Source organism: Pyrus communis, chromosome 11 (genome assembly GCF_041283825.1).
Source record: "Pyrus communis isolate YQ-2024b chromosome 11, ASM4128382v1, whole genome shotgun sequence".
Taxonomy (NCBI): domain Eukaryota; kingdom Viridiplantae; phylum Streptophyta; class Magnoliopsida; order Rosales; family Rosaceae; genus Pyrus; species Pyrus communis.
The window spans coordinates 483,787-505,761 of NC_142575.1; the positions used below are offsets into that span (position 1 = coordinate 483,787).

The following is a 21,975-nucleotide window of genomic DNA, read 5'->3' on the forward strand; positions in this document are numbered from 1 at the left end:
ATATTTAAAAGAAAAAAACTTTACTAGGCATTTGAAAACTGTTTTAACATTTGTTGACCCACAAATGTATGCTTAATAAAACACATGAGCAAAAAAATGAAAAATAAATTGACGAAAATAGTAGTCATGAGCCCACATTATAGTTTGTAAAGGTGAAAACATCTCAATTTTATGAATATGTTTGAACAATTTTGCAAAACCGCCTAAAAATCGTCTAAAAAATGGGAGTATGTGATGGATTTTTCTAAGGGCATAAATTATAAAGGCTCTTCTCAATAAAGTGATAAATTGAGCACAAACATCAAATGAAGATAGTTAAGATACAGTATCAGTAAAGATGGGAATATGTCAAGAGGGATTGCTTCGACCCCAAAAACGACAATAGCAGGAACCAATGACGGAGAACTTTCTGTTTTTCTCTCTAGCCTCGAATTTATATGCTCAGAGTTCGGTCTGGTTGAAAGAAACAGCCCGACATAATTGTTCATAATTATAATTACTGATAGTTCTAATTTGGTGTGCGACTCTTGAGTTGAAAGCAAGGCCAAATTAAACTCCATTTTCTCTGGTATGAATACTCAATATTTCTCTTGTAGCCAATTCTTTCAACCGATGATCACAATGTATAATACTGAGGAACACTATTTCTTCAACTTTCTTTGAGAAACCAATCACATCAAGTCGATTTTTCGGTGATTAATCTAATCCAAACAAACAACAACTAAATTATTTTGTTTAGACTGGAATGAATCGGTCAATTTGATCGGCCATAAAGATGCTTATTAAAAAAATCATGAACGTTCTAGTTATTATGTCTATAATTTATGCATTCTAAGCACAGTTGGCAGTTGATCTTAAACAAAAACAAAATTAATAAACACCTTATATATTGATAGCTTAATAATAACACAAATTTACATTATTATTTTAATAAATTATCAAGTTGACAGGGATGCGTCAAACTTTTAAAAATTCACTAAAATGTACAACTAGTCAGCTCCATTCTTGATATATTGAATACTTGCATCACTTCTTCACAAATTGGCCATAGTAGCTGCAAGATTGATCACCCAAAGGACAAAAATGGAATCAGCACCAGCGTAAAACCCAAACCCTTTAGAGAAAAAGTTTTATTTTGATTGAAATTTTGTGTATATAAAATTCTATATACGTTTAAAAAACGCCAATTTAATTGTAAACTCACCCCAAATCTTCATAATCTGCTAGTTTTGCCACAACATGGTTGAAGCCAAGCCACATCTTAGCCTGGAAAATCTTCATGCAGAAGTACCAAATGATCCCAAACACGGTCAGCAAAGCAATCACCAAGTACACAACCTTTGTGCCAACACAAGTTATGTACACCAAAATTCCAAACGGAATAACGAGCACTGCTATCAGCCCTCTCAGCCTTCTAACTGGAAGTTTGAAGGGCCTCTGTAAATCCGGAAGCTTCACCCTCAACCATATAAAAGCCGAAAATTCGACTAGCATGCTCAAACTGAACAAAACATTCACTACAGATGTGACATGCTTAAAATTCATGTATGAAACCAAGATTGATATCATTGCTGATATCAAAATTCCCACCCAAGGAGTGCCGGACCATTTTGACCGCGCCCCAAAAAGTCCAGGCAACAACCCTAATTCAGCCATGCCTAAAAGCTGGTGTGAACAACTGCTCAATTGGGACTGATAGACACCAATGCCAGACAAAAAGGCTCCAACCCTAACCCATTTTGCGAACCTTTTCCCCACAATTTTATATGCCACAACTGTGTAAAACCCATCATTCCAATCATCTAGGTCAAGAGACATGGCACCAATTGCAGCTAGTAGAGGTATTAGGGAAGTCAAATAAGTCAACAACCCAGCTGCGAGAAATGCTTTTGGTAATGTTTTGGGGGGGTTTTTAACACCTTCCGCAACTAAAGTACTGACATTGTCCCAACAATTTAAGTTCCAAAATAACGAATTAAAAAACGATGGCCAATTTCTTTTTCTGCTAATCTTGCCAGAAGAAACCCATTTGCTAGGGTCAATTTGGGGAATTGCACAAACAGAAAGTACTATAAATGGCAAGTATGATAAAATCCCTAAAGATATTGCAGCATAGCCAACTGTAGGCAGACCAATGAAGTTAAAAACTGAGAGCAAGAGGGTTGAAAGAGAGATGAGTAAATAGTGAGGCAAGTGTGACAACAAAGTTGGTAGCAATGGATCAATGTAGTCTATACAGAGACCTGGGTAGGAAGATAGGTTAATGACAGCACTAAAGAACTTCCAGAAACCAATGAGGAAGCCCCAGAATGGACCAAAGGCTTGGTGAGTCCATATAACAAAGCCGCCATTGCCATGAAAGGTGGTGGCTAGCTCAGCAGTGACAAGGGCCTCAGGGATGCTCCAGATGATGGGGAAGAGGAGAAAGCCAAGGATGGCATTGAAAGGCCCCCCGGAACCTACAGTGGACTCAGTGTTATAAGGGCCGCCGGAGATTTGGAAGTAAATGAGGAAAACTAGTGGGATGAATGCTAGTTTTTTGCATTTGGTCTTGGTGGTGCTAAACATTGGAGGTTCTTGTACTTCCTCTTTTTCATTTTCGAGAAGAGCAGTTTTCGATTTTGGAGAAGAATGGGGGGATTTCATGGTGTGTTCTTTTTTCTCCTTTTGGGATTTCTTGGATTTTCAATGTGAACTTCAGGAATTATGTGATTGGATTCCAAGATTGTAGATGGAGGTTGAATTGGAAGGCTGGTTGCCTTTGCTTCCTAGTTCATTGGCTATATATAACTTGGTTCATGTAGCATATGCAACAAATACTGTCTAAATGTATGCAATTAATATCACTACTAGAATTTCTCAACTCTTCTGCTGCTTCCTTGTAGTGTTGTACTGAGTGTGCTGCTTCCTGGAAATTGCTTATACCAGTACATATTGTTGTCACATGTGAGAAGTGGGCAAAGATTAATTTTTACATGTGACGGGGGATGTGATGAGTGCAACAGGATGACAAGTGATATATTTCCGGTGACACCCAAATTTTTCTCAAGAAAATGGTAGCTTATAACGTAAACTATACACAATTCAGCAGAAGGTTACAACTTTCATGCACATGTACATTACAGAGTAGAGTCAGCAGCTAGTTAACTAAATTTCACGTGGCAACAAAAACTCTGATATGTAATAAAACATACAGATACAAACTCCGACCTCCTTTAACCTTCGTGTCACTCTTCTTGTACTGATAATGCAGCTTCTTTCTTGGAAATTTCTTCAGCTCCTAAACGACGAAAGTAACTTTAGATTCCTAAAATTATCTTACATATTTTTCGTGTACGAAACTGCAAGCCCCCTTCCATAAATTTAACAGATTTAAAATTGTTGATCTGAAACTTTCTCTGAGCTATCTAATGCCATCACATATACTTCTCAAACTAATTAACCATGAACTCGTCTTTTTTTGAACTTTCTCTTTGTAGTTGTTAATATGGTGTGATGACTGTGGCTCAAATTCTTGGTAAAAAAAAAAACATTAATTAGACAGTAACAATACCATCCAACTCCGACCACTGTCATCCTAACTGGTATGTTGTTTCCGAATCAATAGTGATCCCCAAAGATCGAAAATGGAGGCGGAATCAAACAGAGAGAAGGAATGGGTTTGTATGAATTGTATACTTCTCCAACTAAAGTACCAAAGGTTTGAAAGATGATGTTATTTGTAAGCAGAGATTATCTGCATATTCATATTGTTGGCGCGCGGTTCCCTTGGAATCAATTAGGTGCTTCATTTGGATGATATGGTTTATGTGAATGGTGCGTAATTCATGAACCCCGAATAAAAAATAAAAAAAATTAGAAAAAAAATAATGCGTTTGCCGGGAGTCGAACCCGGGTCTATTGCTTGGAAGGCAATTATCCTAACCTTTGGACTACAAACGCTCGGTTGTTTAGCTTACTAGATTATTATTCAAGACTGTAAAGTTTTATGACCATAATGCTTGACCCAAATAATAATTCTCTTAGAGCAAGTGGTGTTTTAAGAGATGCTGATGATAAATGGATTTTTGGGTTTTGCACCAATTTTGGGCAAATGTGAGATTCCCACTGCTAAGCAATGAGGCCTTTATTTGGGATTACAATTGCCATGGAGATTACAGATTGATAAATTATTGGTGGAATCAAAATCTACACTCACAATTCATTTGGTGCTGCAAGCTGCTGGCAATAATCATTCTTCAGTTCCTTGGCTTGTCGAGAGTTGCTTTCAAGGTCATGGTAATACGAAACTTCGACATGTCTATAGAGAAAAAAATTTGTGGCAGATAGTTTATCGACCTATAATCTTGATTTGGATTTTTAGACAACTTTTACTTTAACAATCCTCCTTCTTATTCAATAGTTTTGTTCTTGAGGATCGTCTCGAAATGTCTCTGTATAGATTTATTATTGATTAGTTTTGTTTGGGCTTTTGTGTTAGCACCGTTTTTCAACCCAAAAAAAAAAAAAAGGTTGATCCAAAGATTCAATCATGATCCTTTAGCAATTAACTCAAATCTCAACAAGAAGCAAATCATGATCCTCAAATAGCCCTATTTCGTCTAGGACCACTCCATCACCACTACACTATAAGGCCGACACCCGCAGTCTCCCTTCTGGGCCGACTTCTAACAACTTGGCCTAAAAATGGATTTCAGACCCAAAAGCTACTTTAACAAGAAATGAAGTGCCGTTCAATAATTAACAACACAATTGTCAAATGTCAAATATTTACACATTTACACATGCATATATATATATATATATATAAAGGAAAATTAATGAAAAAAGTTGAAAATTTTAAATTTTAACGATAAAAACAAAATAAAAGATAAAATAAATAATATCAGAATTGATTTTTAATATAAAAATATGATTTTTTGTTAAAAAAATAATATCATAAACATTTCGTTAAAATTCCTTATATAAGTGACCACATGATCAATGGCAATGCCCTTTCTTTGATTTTACCCAACCACTTTTCAAAATCTTGGGGTCCCCCAAGACCCACCAACAGGAGAGGAATGCCAAACCATCAAAACCCCATGTGAAATATGTGATCATTGAATCTGATTAATTCCCAACAGTTGAGAGGCTCAGCATGAGCGCCTCGGAATCTTCTCCAAGCTCCCAAATTTCCCAACCCCTTCTGGACCAACAAGAAACCGAATCACAACCCCAAATCAGCCCCAAAAACCCCAAGAAACTAGCCCTTCTCCCACTAGTCTTCCTCATCTACTTTGAAGTCTCTGGAGGTCCTTATGGTGAAGAATCAGCTGTGGGGGCAGCTGGCCCTCTCTTTGCTATCCTTGGCTTCCTCATCTTCCCCTTCATTTGGAGCATCCCTGAGGCCCTTGTCACCGCCGAGCTCTCCACCACCTTCCCCGGAAATGGCGGTTTCGTCATCTGGGCACACCAGGCATTTGGCCCCTTCTGGGGATCCCTCATGGGATCTTGGAAATTCCTCAGTGGTGTCATCAACTTAGCTTCATACCCAATTCTTTGTGTGGACTATCTCAAGCTGGTAATCCCCATTTTTGCTTCCGGCTTACCGCGATTTTTCGCCACACTTATCTCTACTTTAGTTCTATCTTTTCTCAACTACTCTGGTTTGAGCATTGTCGGATACACTGCAGTAGGTTTAGGAATTGTTTCACTTTGCCCGTTTATCTTGATGTCTTTGATTGCAATTCCAAAAATTCATCCAAGCAGATGGATCAGTTTGGGTGAAAAGGGTGTGAAAAAAGATTGGACTTTATTTATCAACACCCTATTTTGGAACTTGAATTTTTGGGACAATGCTAGTACTCTAGCCGGAGAAGTAGAGCAACCCCAAAAGCTTTTCCCAAAAGCACTTTTTTCAGCTGGGATTCTCACATGTTTGGGCTACATAATCCCTCTCCTGGCTGCAACTGGGGCTATTCCACTTGACCAAGAGAGTTGGGTTGATGGATATTTAGCTTCTGCTGGAGAAATGATTGCTGGGAAATGGTTGAAATTCTGGATTGAAATTGGTGCAGTTTTATCTATTATTGGACTTTTTGAGGCACAATTGAGCAGCAGTGCATACCAGCTTTTGGGTATGGCAAACTTGGGGTTTTTACCGAAGATTTTCGGGGCACGGTCCAAATGGTTCAACACCCCCTGGCTAGGGATTCTAATTTCAACAGTGATTGCACTTGCTGTTTCTTTCTTGGATTTCACAGACATCATATCTTCTGCAAATTTCTTGTACAGTTTGGGAATGCTGTTGGAATTCGCTTCTTTTATTTGGTTGCGAGTGAAATTTCCAGCTCTGAAGAGGCCATTCAAAGTTCCAATGGGATTGCTAGGGTTGGTGGTTATGTGCTTGATTCCATCTGTGTTTTTGGTGTATGTTTTGGCTGTCGGCACCAAAGCTGTTTATTTGGTTAGTGCATTGATGACTCTTTTTGGTGTTGGCTGGTACTTTTTGATGAATCTCAGCAAATCAAAGATGTGGTTTGAGTTCAATTTGGGGGAAAAAAAATTGGACTACGAGGAAAGAAACTAGGCTGTTTAATGTTATGATTGTGTACATCTGGTTTTCTTAAGGAAATTTTATATATGATTTTTTCTGTTCTTGGTAATTTTAACAATAGAATGGTACCAATGTTTGAGCCTTTCATCTCGTAATTCGGTATGAACATTGCTTGGTTCCTTACTTGTAAGAAGCCATTTCGCCTTAATTTGCAAATCACAAGTAGACGCATATATTGAAGTGACTCACTCAAATCACAAAATGAAGAGTTTACGCGTTTCAAACTGAGTTGTCTATAAAGAGAAAATGTTCATACGTATGCTGAAGCGACTCACTAAAACCTCAAAGAGACACACTGAAACAACTCACTAAAACCTCAAAGACAAGAGTCCTTGCAAATGTATGTCAAATTATGAGTTGTGTATATCGAGGAAATACTGTGTACTTGTAAGGAGCCGAGTATTTTTCCCACTAGTATGGCATATTGAGTTAAAATGAAGCATGAAAAACCTATGTTCATGTCAGATACGGTACCAATATGCCGTAAAAATTGTGTGAACTGTGAATCTTGTTTGAAAGCAGGCGAGAGAGTGGAATAGGGACAGAAAATTGTAGAGTTCCATGAACAGAGTGTTGTATGTTTATAATTTACTTGGGAAATTATCATAAGATCGAAACAAGTTACAGCAGCAAAACCATACAACTTCATGTCATTTGACATTTTTCTTCGATTTTAATAGAACTGAATATAAACAAATTGTACTTTGATCAATCGTATCTCGATTTCTTTATCACAAAAGAGATTCAATCACGTAAAATCTTCCCTATTCCATGCCATTCGAAATGGTTCACAACTAACAGTCTAACAAGCAATTTCTGGTTGTCATCCTTCTTCAACTTCAATAGTACTGAACACACAAAATTTCTTCGACTTGCAAAATTTCATTAAAAAGTACCATCCGATCCCCGCCACGGTCATCAAACCGCTGATCAAGTACACAGTCTTGGTAGCAATAGCCATAATGAAGACCAAAAACCCAGATGGAATCAAGCACATGATCACCAAACCTGGCATCCTCATCGGAACTCGAAAAGGCCTCTTCAATGTCGGCGACTTCCTCCTCAACCAAAGAAAAGCTGAAAATTCCAATAGCATTCCCAAACTATACAAGAAATTTGCAGATGATACAATATCTGTAAAGTTCATGAAGGAAACTCCAAGAGTGATCACTGTGGAAAGTAAAATTCCGACCCACGGGGTGTTAAACCTCTTGGACCGAAGAGCGAAAAACTTAGGCAAGAACCCTATATCCGCCATACCGAGAAGTTGGTAACCACAACTGCTTAGTTGTGCTTCAAAAAGTCCAATCCCTGATAACACTGCACCAACTTCAATCCAATACTTCAACCATTTTCCAGCGATCATTTCAGCAGCCTCGGCATGAAATCCAGAACCCCATCTAGTTTGATCCACATTAACCGAACCAATCACAGCGAAAAGTGGGAACAAGTACGCCAAGCAAGTAAAGATCACCGCCACGAAAAGAGCCACCGGAAAAGTTTTCTGGGGGTTATCTACTTCCCCAGCTAAAGTACTCACGTTGTCCCAAAAATTTAAATTCCAAAAGAGGGTGTTGAAGAACAAGTTCCAATCTTTCTTCACACCCTTCTGCCCGAGACTCAACCAACGGTGAGGATGAATCTTCGGAATGGCAATCAAACACATCAAAATAAAAGGTGAAAGCGAAGCGATAGCGAGAAGAACAGCAGCATATCCAACAATAGTTAAACCGGTATAGTTTACGAAAGAAAGAATCAGAGTTGAAACAGAGATTGCAAGATACCTAGGCCAACCGGATTCGAAAGCAGGGATTATCTTGTCCATGTAATCAATGCAAAGAACCGGAAATGCTGCGATGTTGATGACTCCGCTGAGAAACTTCCAGGTTCCCATCAAAGAGCCCCAGAAAGGGCCGAAAGCGCGGTCTGCCCAGATGACAAAACCACCATTTCCAGGGAAGGCGGTGGAGAGCTCGGCAGTGATGAGAGCTTCCGGGACACTCCAGATGAATGGGAAGATGAGGAAGCCGAGAATGGCGAAAAGGGGTCCGCCGGCTTTGACTGCAGGCTCTTCCCCATAAGGGCCACCGGCGACTTCGAAGTAGATGAGAAAGATAAGAGGGATGAGGGTGAGTTTCTTTCGGTTTGTGGCGGCGGTTGTGGTCGTTGCGGCGGTGGTGATGGGAAGGTCTTGATGAACCATTGGAGTTTTTGGAGGAGAAGGTTCCACAGTGAACTCTTGGTTTTGTGGCTCGTGTGACAGTTTGCTGAGTCAAAGTCTTCGGCCTGTATTTAACTTAAAAGAAGGTAGAGTCCTATTGGGGATCTTTTTTATTTTTTATTTTTTTGGGTCATTCAAATACGGATGCAGTTGGATTTTGATGAGACGTCAGGCACCCGTCTAGTTCGTTCAAACACACTTAGACACTTGTCTAGATTGCAATTCAGTTAAACATAAAATATATAATTTTTGTTTTTTATTATTTTTTTAATAAATTATAAGAAACTTGTTGTATGCTAAAATGAACACAAATTATATACTTGTTCCCTATATTTTCATTATATTTTAATACTTCATAATATATATGTCATTCTATTTTGTAATTTATGATGTAATTATATATATTTTAAGTATAAACAAACACTTATTTACACGATATTTAATTAAATCTGTCTAGGCCCGGTCTAGGCGCTAGACCGCAGCCCACCATCCGACTAGCGCTTAGTATTTTTTAGAATCTTGATTTATTCAGATTTAATACATGTATTCTTTTTACATTGGATAATACATGTATCTTTCTCATTAAAAACACAAATAACTAGATTTAACCGCACAAATTCTACATTTTATTAATTAAATATTAGAAGATTTACTTTCCCAGCTGAATTCTATCATTTTCACACTCTTTACTGCATAACTACAAGAACCAAGTACCGAGAGAAAGAGTTATACCTGAGCTGATTTTTAGTTTTTTTATTAAAGCGCTCAAATTTTAATTAAACTGCTTTAACTTTATCAACTGTATTATAATTAGTGCTGGATTTTTTTAATGGTTAGGTCTTTCCTCTTTACCTACTGCATCGATCACATTTTTTTTTTTTCATTTTTTTGAGTGCAGGGTAGTATAAAATAACATTTATACTTAAAAACCTATATACATCAACTCTATTGTCTGCTCATAATATATTAATAAGTGTATCAACAAATCACAAAAAAAGCTGATCGTGGTACTAAAAAATTTGCACCAAAATATTGTAGCAAATCTTATTAGGGTTGACAGTCAAAGAAGGCAGCTGCCGTTTGCATAAAAAGAAAGAAGACAGCTGATATTTTCACTGGGGAAGTAAGGTCCATATCAAATTTACGCATATAACAAAGCATGCATTTTTCATATTGTTCGTGTGGGGATTGACATGTCACATGAGCCATGAGCCTATGATAGATTGATACAAGGCCATTCGTGTATTCCATTAAAAATAAAAATACAAAGTCAATAATTCATGCAAGTTGAGAAATTAAGATATGTTTTCCTTGGCAAGTGAATGATTTGTTTTTGTATTTTTTGTGTTGGATTTAGCAAAATTTTCCGGCTATTATTGTCCTTTATAATGGCTTCTAGTTCATGGTGGTGGAGTCAATAGAAATTGGATCCCATCATGATTCACTTTGTGGGGATCTTAGGGATCATCACATCTTAATCATTCATCGTGTATCTTACGATCAGAAATTATTTAACTTTTTAATTTAAATTAAACAAAAATATAATCTGACGAAAACTGGCCGCATAATGTACAATGAACGGTTAGGATATGGAGATCCCTAGGATCCCCACAAAGTGGATATGGAGAAAATCCTCTTCCAACTCAATATCCATCTTGAATGATTGAAAAAAACTAGGAGACATAACTTTTCTTTGGATTAAAGTTTCCCTTTCTTAATGCAACTACGATTTACAAGTGGGTAGGTGGAACACAAGTAACTATTTTTATTTTCTTGTTTTGTTAAAGGAGAAATAAAGTGCAAAATCGAGAACAGTGACATATTAAGATTCATACAATCGATTTCATTTAGTAATATAAGGTTTTGTTGTTGTCGTTGAACGAGAATTCAAACTTGAATACAAAATAATAGAGCATGTTGTACCTTAACCCTAGTGTAGGATTGCAGTTCTTATTAACAAGATGAGAATACAATTCGCATGAGAAGAGCTCAGCACAAATACTGCTAATATATAAGCGAATCCCAAAATCCCGACCACAATTTGAGGCCTAATAAACTAACAACCAAAACCACTAGAACAGACTAACAACTGTTAGTTAAAGACTGACCAATACAAAGAATAAAATGAACTAATATAGTGTCATTAGATAAAATCTTAACATAAAGAGACAGAAATACTATCACGATCAACTGATCTAACTTAAACATGAAAGGGGATGTTTGAATTGTAAACCTCACACCCCAAACTTCAGAGAGAAAAAGCTAAATTCATCTTTGTATTTGAACTTGTTAGACCAAAACTGGAGATCACATTGACCAAGAAAGAAAAAAAAAAAAAAAATATATATATATATATATATATATATTTACCAGACTTGATTTGTAAGGTATTTTGATTATAAAAAAAATTCATTATATATATTTACCAATACAAGATAGAAATGTATCTTCATTTTTTTTTAACACGAAATACTATATATTATCTAATAAAAGAAAAAACATAGAAAAATTAAACAATGTGGTTGTGTTTTGTGAGTATCTTGTATTACTCGTTAAAAAAAATGACAATGGGATTTTTAATTTTTTTTGTTCCATCGCTCCTTGTTTTCTATTTTTAAACTTTTATTTTCTTTGCATCAGTAAAAAAAATAAAAAAAATAAAAAAAGTATAAATAAATAAATGATGCGTTTGCCGGGAGTCGAACCCGGGTCTATTGCTTGGAAGGCAATTATCCTAACCGTTGGACTACAAACGCCCAGATGTTGATAAATCAAGAACATATATCTATTCTTTCATATAAATTTCCAGACTTTCAGATACCATATTGGTTCTCACATCTAAAAATACTGACAAGTTCGTTAATGGCTCCTAGCTACATATTGTGCAATAATGGCACAATTTAGGGTTTATGCTAAGTGCCTAGAATGTTCTTTAAACTCTCTAAAGCCAGGTCAATGAATGTGCAAAAATATTGGTTTGACCGTTATTTTTTATATTAAAATTATATATATCATGCATGGTGAACTTCTTCCTAGTATGCAATGGACCGTCATAATCAACATGATCTTGCCAGTCGTGCGCCTTTCCTTCAACAGAACGCAAAAAACATGATATATATATATATATATATATATATATGTGTGTGTGTGTGTGTGTTGATAAGGTTAAGGTCACCTAGCAGACATTTCTCATATTTCAACCAGACCTTGCTTTGTGTAATTTAAATTGATACACTCGGAAAATGAAAATATAATGTAAGCACGTTTTCCATGTGATATAAAATAAAGACAGATCACATCAACGGCAGATTTTGTTTCACACCTGTCAAGATTTTCGTTGCTGTTTTTTATTACTACTACTATTTTGTATAATTTATTCTACCTAGTACATTGTGACAATGACCGGGTAGACAGTACGTAAGATATGTAAAATATGCAATTCAAATGAGATTCTCTCCCATTATATTTTCTCTTGTTTCCTTTCCCTTTTTCACATTTTATTTTTTGTCTTTACTTTTTTATAAAAAGTTTGATGCATATTGTTGATGTGGTTTAACTATAACTGTTTAGATAAGAGAAAAGAAAAAAAGAGATTAAAAGGACAGAGAATCTTACTATTTTCCTCACCATATAAGATTAATTTATCATATTTTTAAGTTTTTAATTAAACAGTAAAATGTCTAGAAGATGTTGTGTTCATATGTTTAAGACCCATCTCATGTTTCAATCTGTATATATTAACGACGAAGTTTTGAGAAGAAGTGTAATTGTACAATGTGCTCAATATTTTCTCTTGCAACAAAGGCATGCATGAGAGACAGCAATGGAAAATTGCCGCCCCGAAAATATATGGTCTCAGCAAGAAGGGGTGAAGTGGTAAGAGCAGCCAAGCAAATTATAAGCATGCCTGTTTTTCCGGAATTATCGATACAAGGCATTCCCTCTTTTGCTGATTTACAAGTTCAAGAAATCATTCAGAGGCAGTCTCAGACGTGTAATACGGCCACAGAAGGCGGCCGCAGAAAACCACGGTTGGAGCCTGGCTGTGTTGAAGAATCATATGAAAGATGCAGGAAGATTTGTGAAGAATATGGCAAGACGTACTATCTAGGTCCACTGTCCAACTTCATTCTTTTATTTCCCATCAAAACTTGTTAACTATATGTTGCATTACATGATCTTTGCTCGCCAATCTATTTGTCACATTTGCATGACTACTGGTGCATGGTCTTGATTCAGGCACGTTATTGATGACAGAGGAGCGCCGAAAAGCTTTATGGGTTCTCTATGATAATTAACAATTTAACTCTCTATGGTCATATATATAGTAACAAGAAGTTTTTCTCTGGACATAATAGACTATTGATATAGTGTCAATAAGCTGTTGATAAAATTTCAATAATATAAACGTCTCAAAGTATTTTCATCCTTTGTTGATATAAAAATTTATTTTTTAACAAAATCCGAAAGTCCTGCACAAAGAATTTCTATAATAAGTGATGGTGTACATATATAATTTTCAAATCAAGATGAAAGAGGAAGTTTTTATGGGTGGGGGACTCACGGTATGTCCTCAGTCGTTTGGATGTGTGCATTGTATACCGTTATTAAGAAATTAATCTCGCGTGATCCTTTTCTATAAAAACATATTTTTGGGTTATATGCAAAATAATCAACTATACGTTTAAGATCTTGCATCCACTAGAAGTCGTTAGTAGATAAATTTTTTTATTTTATTTTAAATTCTTGTCAAATCGAAATGCATGCAGCTTGGGGCAGGAGGATAGGTGACATTGTGGATGGCCCCGGTTCTGTCTACATGAGCTCGGACGTTCTTGCTATGTGGGAAGAGAGACTGCAAGACATTTTTGAAGGACGCCCGCACGACAAAATCGATATCGCACTGGCTCATACCGTTTTCAGTTTCTCCTTAGACATCAAGGTATTTAATTATCTATTAATGCTACTAATCGTGCTTGGATATTCTTTTCCAAACATGCAATTAATGTATATATTCCATTAGTTTCATAAAAATTATTTACATGATTCTACTCATATACAATATTCTTGTTTGATCATAGCCGTTTAAAGATTTGATCGAGGGAATGCGAATGGACACAAGAAAAAATTCCACTATTGGAATTTTCAAGAGCTATATTTTTACAGCTACTACGAGGGTGGAACTTTTGGCTTAATGAGTGTTCCTGTAATTGGAATTGTACCAGATTCTCTGATTCCTGTTCAAAGTGTATATGAAGGGGCAATTCATTTTGGCACTGCAAATCAACTGACCAACATCCTTAGAGACGTTGGGGAGGAGTAAGCTTCTTTAATATTCATATACATCGTGTTGAGAGTTGTCCAGCGTCGAAAAATGAAGCTTTGCCTGAGTAGTTTATATCATATTGAGCCTCTCTTATTATTGTCAATCATTTTTGGGTTGGATGCTGATGTTCTAAAACACACGTTGGTTTTAATTTCTTTACTCGCTCTATTTATCTCTCCGAGCAATGTCCCTTTTTTTGTTATTTTTTATAGTACTACGCTTGACAGAGTTTATCTTCCCCAAGACGAGCTTGCACATTTTGGGTTATCCAATAACGATATTTTTGCAAGAAAGGTAACTGATTAGTGGAGAGAGTTCATGAAAGAACAGATTCAGAGGAGGGAGTTTCTCAGCTTGACAAGGCTAGCCGTTGACTAGTATATACATATACATAACACTACAAATTTACAATGAATGTATTTGCAGCATTGCATTTGTTACTTGAATTCAAGTAACACACACACACACACACACACACACACACACACACACACACATATCGACTTCCTGTGATGATGTGCAGTACTAATTTTGCAGATATGGTCAGCGTACGTTATTGCTATATCGTGGCATCTTGGATGCTATTGAAGACAACGACTACGATAACTTCACAAGGAGAGCATATGTAAGGAGAGTCAGGAAACTTCTCATGTTACCTTTGGCTTACAAAAGATCTCTATAAAACGGAGCACCAGAACTCACATTCACATCTTGTTGAAATGGAAAGTTATATGTAAATTTGGCTTTTACGTCTCGAATTTATATATAAATCAATCATCAAGCAATTAGTGAGAAATCATATAAAAGTCCTTTTGATAAACAAGCTGAAATTATATGTCAAATTACCAGAATGTGTTTTGTGTATAATATCTGAAGAAAAAATAATATGTTTCGTGTGTATGGAGAATGAAGACATATACTCAAGTTTTTCACCTTGATCGTTCATTTCAGTTTTTAAAACTGAACTTCAAAGCAACCATGAATGTCCTTAACCAACTAAACTACAATAACCACGCATCGTTCTTTTATTCATTCACAACTTACCTTTTGTGTGCTGCTTAACTCAGAAAATAAATAAAAAAATGCGTTTGCCGGGAGTCGAACCCGGGTCTATTGCTTGGAAGGCAATTATCCTAACCGTTGGACTACAAACGCGCAGATGTTCAGTAATCTTAAAAACTTATTTTTGTATTAGTACGAACTCTAATTTGTTCTGCTACGCAACTTGCGTCGGGCTCTGAAACTGCCAGCCATGGAGTCGATTCCTTTGAGGCATGCAGTCTCTGCAACCAATCAGAGCTTTCTACTAAGAAGACAAAGTAACCCAGAGAACCAATTTCAGAGCAGCAGCCAAAGGTTTCACCTTCACACCCCAACTCGGCGTTTTCAAATTCATTCCAAACTCTCTGGTTTTCACTGTAAACAAACACCCACCAAATCCTTTTCCACTCACTGGGATTTCCTTCATTTGAAGAGAGATAAATTCTTTGTTTGGTTTCTGAGAAAACTCAGGAAAATTTGTAAATTTTGGGATTGGCTTTAATGCTTTATTTGTTTGTTTAGAAGTTAAAGACAAAAGGGTTTGAAATGTTATTAGATTTCATTAACTTGATTTTGGATTTTCTTCTGTTTTTTGGAGGCCATTTACTTGTGTGTGTTCGTTTGTGTGTGTGTGTGTGTGTGTGTGTGAGTGAGAGAGAGAGAAAGATAGAGAGAATTGAGATTAATCGGAGGATATGTATAGAATCCAATACAAATATCAAAAGTTTGAATTTTTGGATGCCTTGCCTTTGAAATCTTTGAATTTCTATACTTTTGTCAAATATGTAGCGTTAAACAAACAACATTGGGGGAGGGCCAAATGAAGCGCGGGACATTAGACGTTTCACGTATGCAACTTCTATCAAATCTTCCGTGTACTAAATTTTCCTCTTTTATTCAGATTCCAAGGGCTATGCAAAGCCTTCGCGTCTCTTGCCATCTACAGAAGTGAAAATCTGCACAGATAACTCAGTGGAAAAGCTTTTCTCGGCGATGACGGATCTCAGCCTCTATACAAGTTTAAGTTAGGTACCGCACTAGTAATGTTTATGGCTCAGGTCTCTCTGACTTGAATGCTGGAATCCTCCTTTGCGTGATAGACGAAAATGGTGACTCAATATTACAGAGGATACCGTCGAGTGTTGAGTGTCGTAACAGACCATGCTACAGATTCGAAGGATGGCGTGCTTCACTTTCAAAGAGGTTCTGTTGATCCGTTCACCTTTGAGGGAACTAAGCTTGGAAAAATTGAAGCTGTTTGGATCAGTCTTGAATCAGGTTAGACTTACTAGAATTCGTTTAGCATCCATAGGCTAAGTATAAAACGATGAATGTGCACACCGAAAATTTACTGCTAGCAGATTCACTATATGTACTCTTGTCTCTGGTGTATGCGAACTAGTTGAATTTATATAGGATCAAAAACTGATTTAGAAAACTGTCATTACGCATGTTTTACCAAATCATGCTAACAATTGTTAGACTTTCCAAAATCAGGTTAATGGCGGTTAGGAAGTGTGAGCTTGATCGTTATCTGTGGGCGCCAAAGTTCGTTGGAAGAAAAGGATGAAAATAAAATACTGGTTTTAGTTACAACTTTAAGGCTGAGGATACCTTGCTGGGGGAGGGAAGTGACAGCTCCATGGTACAACTTAGACCTTGTCACCAAGCTATCCGGGGTTGACCCCGTCACCATCTTCACCAAAAGCCTCCCTGAATCAACTCTACCTGTGAGTGGGATATCAAACGGGGAAACCATGAGAGAATACGAGGATTTGAAACTGTCTTTGCTGCTTTACGATGCCATGCTGATCTTTGTTGGTACATCAGTCGCATCCTTCTCAGCTGCGGAAAACATACGCTTTGCATTTTTAACAGGTGGGATGGGCGGCTTCTTTTATCTCCTGCTACTGCAAAGGTCGGTTGATGGATTGCCCGCTGCAGAATTGACTTCCACGAACACAGGACAGACCAACCAAACCTTCGGAGGATCTAAGGTTCCAATATTTGTCCTTGCATTGGCAATTGGTTTCACTTTACTCACAGTGAAGTATGGCTCGGGGGACGTCCCAATCGTATTCACGCCGAAAGAACTCATAGCTGGGATGATTGGATTTCTTGCATGTAAAGTTTCTGTGGTCTTGGCAGCAGTTAAGCCCTAGCCAATAAGTCTAAAGATAAACGAGTGATATATCTTCTGTGTAGACAAGATATAATGGCCTGGATCGTCTTCAACGCATGTCGTTCAAGATAACTCATACTTATCCCAGGCTGTGGGGTTAGGTTTTTTTTTGTGGGATTCGGCACCTGATTTTGGATTCGTTTGGAAATACTTTCAAAATAACTAAAAACGTTTTTTATGAAAATATTTTTTATACCAATTCTTAACAAAAATACAAGTGAATCTCGAAAAAAATACTTGAAGTGCTCATATACTTTTGGAAACCAAAAACATTTTCTCTAAAAACGATTTCATTCATTTTAAAAACACTTCTAAACGAACTATTTATGTCATCTTTTGTTAGAGACTAGTGGGAGTCGGACATGCCCAATTACTGTTTCTTATTGCCCTTTCTGCTTTGGGGGTTGTTTCTGCTTGCCTAAACCTTCATTACCCTCGACGTTGTCATTAAAGCAACAAAAATAACCGTTGTATAATTGAAAAAATCACAAACCCGTAAAAGCTTTGTAGCTCAAGTAATTAAGACATTTACTCACTCTATACATCTGAGATTCCATGTCCGAATCTCCTCCCTCCCTTGATATCTTGTTTCCGGAAGAAAAAAAAAATTGAAGTGAATGCATGTCATGTAAAAGCACGATGTCCATGTTAGTACTTTTGTCTTCATTTTTTTTTTTTAAAAGAACGATTTCCATGTTAGGATTAAGATAATAGATGAACATGCCTAGAAGATGTGTGTCATGAGTCAAAGATTGAATTTGATTATTTTATCATATTTTATTTATATGTTACTTAGTCAGCATACAATAGTGCTGCTATATATGCTTCAACCTACTTACTAATTAATCCAGAAATCTCTGGATCAACCCATGGCATCTTCCATGTGTGAATGCAGTAATATACTTTGATAATTGGACAAAAGTTTGAGTTCCAACATGTCATTTTATACATGATATTCAAGTTCCAAAAAATTTTATTCCTCTGGCAGGATATTGTCAACAAATGTGTCCCCTCCCACCCAACCACCCCTGACCCGCCTTGTAGCAAACCAAAATTTTATTAATCTGTCTCAATAGTGTCCACAAAAGTGGAGAGAACTGAAAGCGATGGAACTTCGCTCATTCTATCCTCTTAAAATATAGCGAGATTCGAAATGATAAGTTTACTCCGTGATTAATTCATCTTGTATTTTCAATTTAGACAATATTTAAAAGTTAAATTTATTTACTTCTTCATTGTATGTTGAATCCACAATTTTATCCAATCGAATCCGACCATAAACATCAAACGAGACCATAGGTCACATTTGGTGCCTAAAAATAAATTAGTTAACTCGCTAAAATTAAACGTATTGAAGTAAGAAATGAACGACAATTTATAAATTATCCAAGTTAAAAAAGTTAGATAGTTTAGTTATAAAGTATTGACATCCTATCATTTTGTGGGGAATTAAAAGGTAGATTTTTGTCATGATTAATTCATCTTCTACCTTGAACCGTCGACTCATAGCCGCTTGCAATGCCGGTGAAATTCCTAAACAAACAACAAGAAACAAAAATATTCAATACGAATATTGAATCCAAAGTGCTTAATAATTAAGTACTTCCCTCGCCGACTTTAGTTTCCACTAGAAAGTTTTGCCCGCACGTTGTTGCGGGATTAGAAATTGTGTGGAAAATTATGTTTCAAAGGTATAAACACATCAACATATATCACATCTAATTAAATTATTGCAACAACATATTGACGCACTTAATATGGAAATTCATAAACTATTTGACAATACGAAACCAAGCAATCTCTAAACATGAGAAATGGATCTTAGAAAGTATAAATTCTACCTCATATATATTAACACAATTAACAAATTCTCAATGCATGATCACAAAAAGGTATAGAAAAGTAATTCAATTTCTAAATTTCAAAAAATGGAAAAGATAAAAAAAATGGTCTAAGTTCTCACCATATTGAAAATTATGTATCGTTTTAACATGAGCTTGGGTTGATTTCAGTTACCACCATTAATAAAGCTAGTGACTTCAACCTGTGCAAGCAAACGACTGAATTAGACGCAAGCCAACTTCGATTTAACCAAATCAAAAAAGAAATCAAACTAACCTCTCTTCTTCCAATACGTAGAAGCTGTCTTTTGTTTTGCCTTTGTGAACAGTGCACTTTTCACTCTCTACACACAAAAAGAACGCACTCAAAATGCTCAACAACATTATAAAAGTTAATAAATTATACGTATAAAATACTATATATGTATTTGAACATAAAGTATAAAAATTTACTAACAGAATCAAGCTTAAATTTAACAAAAGAAGTAATTATGAATTGAAATCAAATGATATTATAGTTGTTAAAAAAAAATACCTAACCAATTTTTACAAATACCATCATAAATTGTTAAAAAAATAACAGCATTGAAAAATCTAATTACTCAAATCTGTAATTCAATTAAAACACATCACTGAAAACCCCAAGGAGAGAGGTGCATATTCCTAACCTTGCACAGTTAAAATTGCATTTTGTTTGAGGAGGAGAAAAATGGTCAAACTAATAAGTCAATACTTAAATAGGTTTACTCTGGTGTCCATTATTTTTTAACACACATATAATGCCGTATGTTTAAATCAACACTGATTCTTGCATACCTTTGGTTATATAATGTTTGGAGTTCAATGTATATATACCCAAATGGGAATTATTCTTTATCCAAAATTTAGAACAAACCAACTCATCCAAGAACGCAATGAAATTTAACTGCAACTCCAATATAATCAATGTAAATTATTATAGTGAAACAATGTGATCAAACTTAAACAAAACTCCAAATCCACCAAAAGTATAAATTTCTTACCTTGCGTACAGAGGGCTTCAGAAAACGACAACGTTCTAGCCTGGAAATAAAACCCCCAAAATCAGAAAAATGAAATTTGCACAGAATTTACAGTTCTAAACACAAAATTACCCACCCCAAATCGGCTAAAGAACTTACCCTCTAAACTCAAACAAAATCAACTCCAAACTTAATTAAATTTGTTTTCTTTTCCAAAACTTGTCTCAATCTGCAACATAATGACCAGCTTGTTACATAACTAAAGATCCAAATGATATAAGGTCTTAAAAATGGTTTATTTCGTAGGACATTAATTAGTCATGACTCGTGCTTGTGCATACGATGCCTCACTTGACTCAATAGGAACAGATAGATGCTCAAGTTTTTCTTGGTATAGATACTCATATTGTGCATAATTAGCATCACACATCATGACATTAAAATTCTAATCATGTTAGACCTATGCCATGTAGTTAAAAGCATAAATAAGCTAAACAAAAACACGAAAAATAAGTTTTACGTTTATTATTTATACATGCACTCCTCTAAACTATTTCAGGCTACATCAATTTAGTCCTCACATTCCTACAAACTGGATGACAATATATTCCCTCACGATATGGAGAACTGTTATTACAGAACTCCTACAGTGGACATTTACATGCATGTATCATCACAAAAAGAAATGGATAAGAAAAATGAAAAAAAAAATTTAAATCCACCAAAACTTGAACAAAATCAACCCCAAGGAACAACCAAATTCAACTCCAATATAATAAAACTTAAACAAAACTTTAAATTGCTTACCCCCAAAATAAAAGGCGTTCAAGTTTGAAAACAAAACCCCCAAAATAAAAAAGGGAAATTTGCAAAGAAAACTCATTTTGAAATTCAAATATACAGTTCTAAACACAGAATATTCAAATCACATAATTATCAACCCCAAATCGGCCGGAAAACTCACCAGGGAACGCAGCTTTTTCTGGGCTTAAAATTTTCTTCGAATCGGGACCAAATTCACGGTTTTTTTTTTTTTTTTTTTTTCTTTCTGATTTGAATTTCTGGGTTGTCTCCCAATCTCAAAAGTATTTCGAACCAACCAGAAAAAACCAATCGAAGTGTACAAAAACTGAATAAAAAGCTTGAGTAAGGCAGTAGTACATAGTTAAGGAAGCATGATTGCCATAAGAGATATTCAACAAAAGTAGTGTGATTGTAAACTCTACAGAAGTATCTCAACATGTAGCATCTGCATACCTTCGCTTTCTTCAAACTCCTTTCCTTAAATTCATTTTAATTTTCATCAAATTCACGAACCTATGCAAGCCAAACAGTGTTGTTGGTGCTTTCTGAGAGAGAGAAGGCAATGTTTCTGAGAGAGAAGACGAAATGGAAGCAAAAGTGGAGTTTGTTTCGAAGCAGACCCAATTCAGCTAACCTTCACAATGATCGACAAGTGGACAATGGGGGTAAACATGTAATTTCATTGTGCTGAACACAAAAAACAACGAGCCATGGTGATCAAAAGAGGGGCATTTCGGTCAAATCACATGTAATGAACAGTATTCATCAACTGAATTTTAATATATATAATTTCATACAAGATGACAACAGTTTAATCTGTTTCCTCGTTGTTTCAGTCATGCTTTATTTAATCGCTATAGGAATCTTTTTCCTTCAAAGTTAATTTCCACTTGGAGCCCCAAAATATTGAAACTGAAACATCACTCCATGACAAAACACTAAAAAATGATTCAAAAAGCTA

At 35.9% G+C, this 21,975-nt stretch overlaps 3 protein-coding genes, 2 long non-coding RNA genes, 3 other non-coding genes and 1 pseudogene across 9 annotated transcripts; 3 read left to right on the forward strand and 6 right to left on the reverse strand.

Moving 5' to 3' along the window:
• Window positions 1-870: 870 nt before the first annotated feature.
• On the reverse strand, window positions 871-2,809 carry LOC137743687 (putative polyamine transporter At3g13620). Its single transcript, XM_068483618.2, has 2 exons — window positions 1,205-2,809; window positions 871-1,054 (listed from the first exon to the last, which is right to left on the reverse strand). The coding sequence occupies exons 1-2, from the start codon at window positions 2,644-2,646 to the stop codon at window positions 1,027-1,029; spliced, it is 1,470 nt and encodes a 489-aa protein (XP_068339719.1). The 5' UTR covers window positions 2,647-2,809; the 3' UTR covers window positions 871-1,026.
• A 1,061-nt stretch (window positions 2,810-3,870) lies between these two features.
• Window positions 3,871-3,942, reverse strand: TRNAG-UCC (transfer RNA glycine (anticodon UCC)). The gene has a single exon. It is a non-coding gene; the product is annotated as a tRNA-Gly (tRNA).
• A 1,070-nt stretch (window positions 3,943-5,012) lies between these two features.
• On the forward strand, window positions 5,013-6,683 carry LOC137741960 (putative polyamine transporter At3g13620). Its single transcript, XM_068481666.2, has one exon. The coding sequence runs from the start codon at window positions 5,141-5,143 to the stop codon at window positions 6,569-6,571; it is 1,431 nt and encodes a 476-aa protein (XP_068337767.1). The 5' UTR covers window positions 5,013-5,140; the 3' UTR covers window positions 6,572-6,683.
• A 472-nt stretch (window positions 6,684-7,155) lies between these two features.
• On the reverse strand, window positions 7,156-8,883 carry LOC137741961 (putative polyamine transporter At3g13620). Its single transcript, XM_068481667.2, has one exon. It carries the CDS (start codon window positions 8,799-8,801, stop codon window positions 7,422-7,424), a length of 1,380 nt encoding a protein of 459 aa, XP_068337768.1. The 5' UTR covers window positions 8,802-8,883; the 3' UTR covers window positions 7,156-7,421.
• Window positions 8,884-11,503: 2,620 nt separating this feature from the next.
• TRNAG-UCC (transfer RNA glycine (anticodon UCC)) lies at window positions 11,504-11,575 on the reverse strand. Its single transcript has one exon. It is a non-coding gene; the product is annotated as a tRNA-Gly (tRNA).
• A 1,695-nt stretch (window positions 11,576-13,270) lies between these two features.
• On the forward strand, window positions 13,271-14,987 carry LOC137743775 (uncharacterized). Its single transcript, XR_015953447.1, has 3 exons — window positions 13,271-13,761; window positions 13,901-14,138; window positions 14,683-14,987. It is a non-coding gene; the product is annotated as an uncharacterized LOC137743775 (long non-coding RNA).
• Window positions 14,988-15,228: 241 nt separating this feature from the next.
• TRNAG-UCC (transfer RNA glycine (anticodon UCC)) lies at window positions 15,229-15,300 on the reverse strand. Its single transcript has one exon. It is a non-coding gene; the product is annotated as a tRNA-Gly (tRNA).
• A 97-nt stretch (window positions 15,301-15,397) lies between these two features.
• LOC137743260 (uncharacterized) lies at window positions 15,398-17,419 on the forward strand (annotated as a pseudogene).
• Window positions 17,420-18,719: 1,300 nt separating this feature from the next.
• On the reverse strand, window positions 18,720-21,634 carry LOC137743902 (uncharacterized). Of its 2 annotated transcripts, none has more exons than XR_011069544.2 (5): window positions 21,468-21,634; window positions 20,232-20,271; window positions 19,487-19,553; window positions 19,332-19,412; window positions 18,720-18,901 (listed from the first exon to the last, which is right to left on the reverse strand). It is a non-coding gene; the product is annotated as an uncharacterized LOC137743902 (long non-coding RNA). The 2 variants fall into 2 exon arrangements; XR_015953016.1 differs by lacking the exon at window positions 21,468-21,634 and adding an exon at window positions 20,370-21,168.
• Between the last annotated feature and the right edge of the window lie 341 nt (window positions 21,635-21,975).

Excerpts from the sequence above, each read along its gene's own strand:
- LOC137743687 (XM_068483618.2), bottom strand. The coding sequence starts at position 2,646 with ATGAAATCCCCCCATTCTTCTCCAAAATCGAAAACTGCTCTTCTCGAA. Across the intron at positions 1,055-1,204 it reads GCAGATTATGAAGATTTGGG|CTACTATGGCCAATTTGTGA; the intron begins GTGAGTTTACAA and ends TCAATCTTGCAG.
- LOC137741960 (XM_068481666.2), top strand. The coding sequence starts at position 5,141 with ATGAGCGCCTCGGAATCTTCTCCAAGCTCCCAAATTTCCCAACCCCTT.
- LOC137741961 (XM_068481667.2), bottom strand. The coding sequence starts at position 8,801 with ATGGTTCATCAAGACCTTCCCATCACCACCGCCGCAACGACCACAACC.